At 31.7% G+C, this 3,458-nt stretch overlaps 1 protein-coding gene across 2 annotated transcripts in view; it reads right to left on the bottom strand.

Moving 5' to 3' along the window:
- Positions 1-345: 345 nt before the first annotated feature.
- LOC119632436 (proton-coupled amino acid transporter-like protein CG1139) overlaps positions 346-3,458 on the bottom strand; it is a 15,159-nt gene continuing 12,046 nt past the window's right edge. For both annotated transcript variants that reach the window (XM_038025342.1, XM_038025343.1), the window contains exons 6-9: positions 3,326-3,456; positions 2,172-2,350; positions 1,917-2,092; positions 346-678 (exon numbers count right to left, since the gene is read on the bottom strand). In XM_038025342.1, the coding sequence (XP_037881270.1) occupies positions 428-678; positions 1,917-2,092; positions 2,172-2,350; positions 3,326-3,456 (737 nt within the window). In that variant the 3' untranslated portion in view covers positions 346-427. The remainder of the gene's footprint in view (positions 679-1,916; positions 2,093-2,171; positions 2,351-3,325; positions 3,457-3,458) is intronic.

Genomic DNA, 3,458 nt, shown 5'->3' with positions numbered 1-3,458 from the left:
ATACGTATGTAAAAGTGTTTATTGAAAACTATAAGGATGATAATGATGATGATGCTGCCATCGATGATGGCAATTGAAATTGTAATCAATTTCAAATTAAAAGCAGTATTAAGCCTTATTATAATGATGAAAAGCGAAAGCATGCGTTTGAAGGCACATTTGACGAAAGAATAAAAAAATAAATTGATACCTTGAAAAGAGTAGATTGCCGGGAATTATTAAACTTTTTTTTTTTTTTCTTCTTGTTTTATTAATAAGTAAAAAGTTTAATTAAGCAATTTTTAAGTTTAAATAATTTACTCGAGCATTTCATTTCATATTATATAAATATTAAATAATATAATTTAAACTTTATTCAATACATATGACGTACTGCGAGGTTTCCTTTTCTTTTTGCCTCTTTTCATTCTACGATGCTCATTGATGTTTAAGTATACTTTGTATAAGCCCGGACGATTTCCATTATACTAACGTAAGTGCCCATCATGCCGCCGACAGCACCAAATATTATTAGTAATAGATTTTTCGCTAATCTAAATTTCCATTTGCCATAGCCGGTACGATATTGAACGCAAATCTGTAGTAAAGCGGGAAAAATCAAACCCAATATTGATAGGCAAAATGCACCCACAAGTGACAGGAACAGCGATAAATCCGGTAAAGCAATCGCGAATGCAACTATTATCCCGAACAATTAATTTTATTATTGTTGTTGTTGTTATTAATGGAAAGCATAGAAGAAGAAATAATATAAATATATATTTTATTAAATTTGCAGTCTAAACACTTTATCCTTACACTCTTAATTCTTTTGTTATATTATATAATATGAGCAAAATAGTAAAAATGATGTATCGAAAGTTTGATTACTTCTTGCAAACCAAAAATGTTCATAACAAATTTCATCTTTTCAAACCACATTTTGCAACAACGTAAACCAACTTCGCGAGCCAATCCGTACAACTTTAACACGTTCCTTGTCGTCGGTATGCCATTCTCGGTAAATGCTACAACGCGTTTTTACGTCAAACTCAATTTTTAAAATTAAAATACCAGAATCTGATAATTAATTAAAAATTAAATTAAATTAATTTTGTTAATTTAATTAATTTTAATTAATTAATTTTAATTTTTTTTTTTGATTATATAAAACATTTTGTGATTTGAATATTTATAATTACACAAAATATATATTTTCTCTCATAAGCGCAAAAAAGAATGAGAGAGAGAAAGAGCGTGTACCGAAAAACGCCCATGTCTTCACTCACAAGCAGCTTGCCAGCGAACGTGTTAAATGTTGAAACGGTCGCGGTAACTAGTAACAATAATCTCTATATAAGCAATAGGCCGATAACCAAATTAATAGGTAAACAGCACAACCTGATGGATAACTAGGCCTATGACGTACACTTAAATAGTGTAAGAATAGTTGAGAAATGTAGTAAATTCTTTTTATCTGATCTTAAGTATAATACGCAAATAAGAAAAGAAAAAAAAAGCAAAGGAGGCTTTAATGACATTCAAAGAAATCTTGAATATCGTATCGTAAGCAAGTAAACAAACGGAGAGACCTATCAAATGTTTTAAATTCTAAACGATTATCCAGTATAGATCATATTAATTTATTGACAACAAGACTTTGTATGCTTAGTTTATTTATAAATCGATTTGATTTACCTTCAAAGATAATTGCTTGAATAGAGCGGCAGAATACTTTTTGCTTTAGTTTGTATAATCTCAAGAAATACGATACCGGAAGAACGGATGAAAGAACGGACGGACGGACAGATAATGTTAACTAAATGTTTTCAAAACTCTGTACACATACTATATGTGCATATCATTTATGCTACGACAGTAATAAACGTAGAGGATTCTCACACTTTGACGTACGAAAGGATAAAACCACCACTTACATGTGAGCAAAACGATAGCACAGCGTACAAGTAATTCAAAGAGCACATGCTTCCCAGTATCCTTTACACGTTTCGCTAAATATTTATTCCATACTATGTTGGCGGTTACATAACCCTGTAAAGCGTATGAGATCCATATTGTTATAGCAAAGAATATTTTTATACCTTGAGCTAAACTGCAAAACAAACCACGAAAAATAGAAAAAATTAAAGTGACATAAACATTTATATAATATATGCTTTTTTTACACTTACATAGATTTCTGTGGTAAATTTAACGTAATACTGCCCAAGGCTTTATCGCCGTACTTCAAATAACCGAAAAAGCCTATTGCAATGTAAAGACCCAGGACTATTAACATACCCAAATTCAAAGTGCCACATGGCTTTACGAAAGCTTTAGGTTTTTCCATATTTTCCTCTATAGCCAAAATCTTAATAAATAAAAGAAAATAATTCTCTTTTAAAATTCGATATGAATGTTAGTAGTTAACGCTACTAAGCCAGAATTCTGCAGATCCCCTTTATTATCCCTCGAAACTTTGCTTAGCTTTTTTGATTGGGCGGGTTTATTGATTTCGTCAAAACGTTTGCAACGCAAACAGATAGCTTCAAAGACGCCACAAAGTATTTGTGTTCTTGATCAACATCAAATACTAAGTCGATTTAAGCATGTCCGTCTGTGATAACGTTTGTTGTAACCATTCTCCTGGCCGCAAAAGTGAAGCTATCGACTTCAAATTTGGCAGACACATTGCAAGTTCTTGCACACAGATTGATATTGAAAATACGCCAAATCATTCGGAAGATATGCCTGTGGTACTACGTAAAGCGAGAATACCTTAGCTTGTCAAAAGGAATAAAAAATTGGTTTTTTGATCGTTACTCAAAAACTATTGCAGATAAATGTACAAAATTTCAACGCATATTCCATGAGTAGTGCCTGTACAAAAATGGGAAAAATTTACCACGCCTACCCAATATTATGGTGAATCAAAATTTAATTTTTTTTTCAATACCTTTATAAGCAGATAAGTAACAAGCTTCAAAAATCTCGTAAAGTATGTAAATTCTTATCCAGTTACAAATTTAAAATACAACTATTTATGTCCGCCTATTCGCCTGTCCATCTGTCGGTCTGCTCACCTGTGCTGTATCTATGGTAACTATTCTAGCGTTAGTGAAAATGAAGATATCGCCTACAAATTTGTAAAAGAATTTGAAAGGGATTTAAACTTTCCCAAGAACACGCCTATAACGCCCTCACGATTATGCGATAAAAACTTATAGTTTGTAAATAGAAGAACTCAGCCGCGCCCAATCCATATTACAGAGCATGAAAATATATATTTATATATATATTACAGAATAGAGTATAGAGTGTAACTGTGCAAATTTTATTCACTTACCACACCAATGGCTTCTAAGGCGAATAATACGGTGCCAAAAAATATCGGTAATTTATTTAAAGTTTCAAAGGGTTTTCGTTCTTGTATCGCTGGTAAATCATCGAAAACATAATATAAAATAACACCGAAACCT

Source organism: Glossina fuscipes, unplaced genomic scaffold (genome assembly GCF_014805625.2).
Source record: "Glossina fuscipes isolate IAEA_lab_2018 unplaced genomic scaffold, Yale_Gfus_2 1, whole genome shotgun sequence".
Taxonomy (NCBI): domain Eukaryota; kingdom Metazoa; phylum Arthropoda; class Insecta; order Diptera; family Glossinidae; genus Glossina; species Glossina fuscipes.
Note: the sequence above shows the minus strand (reverse complement) of the source record. Positions and strands in the feature narration are given on the sequence as shown.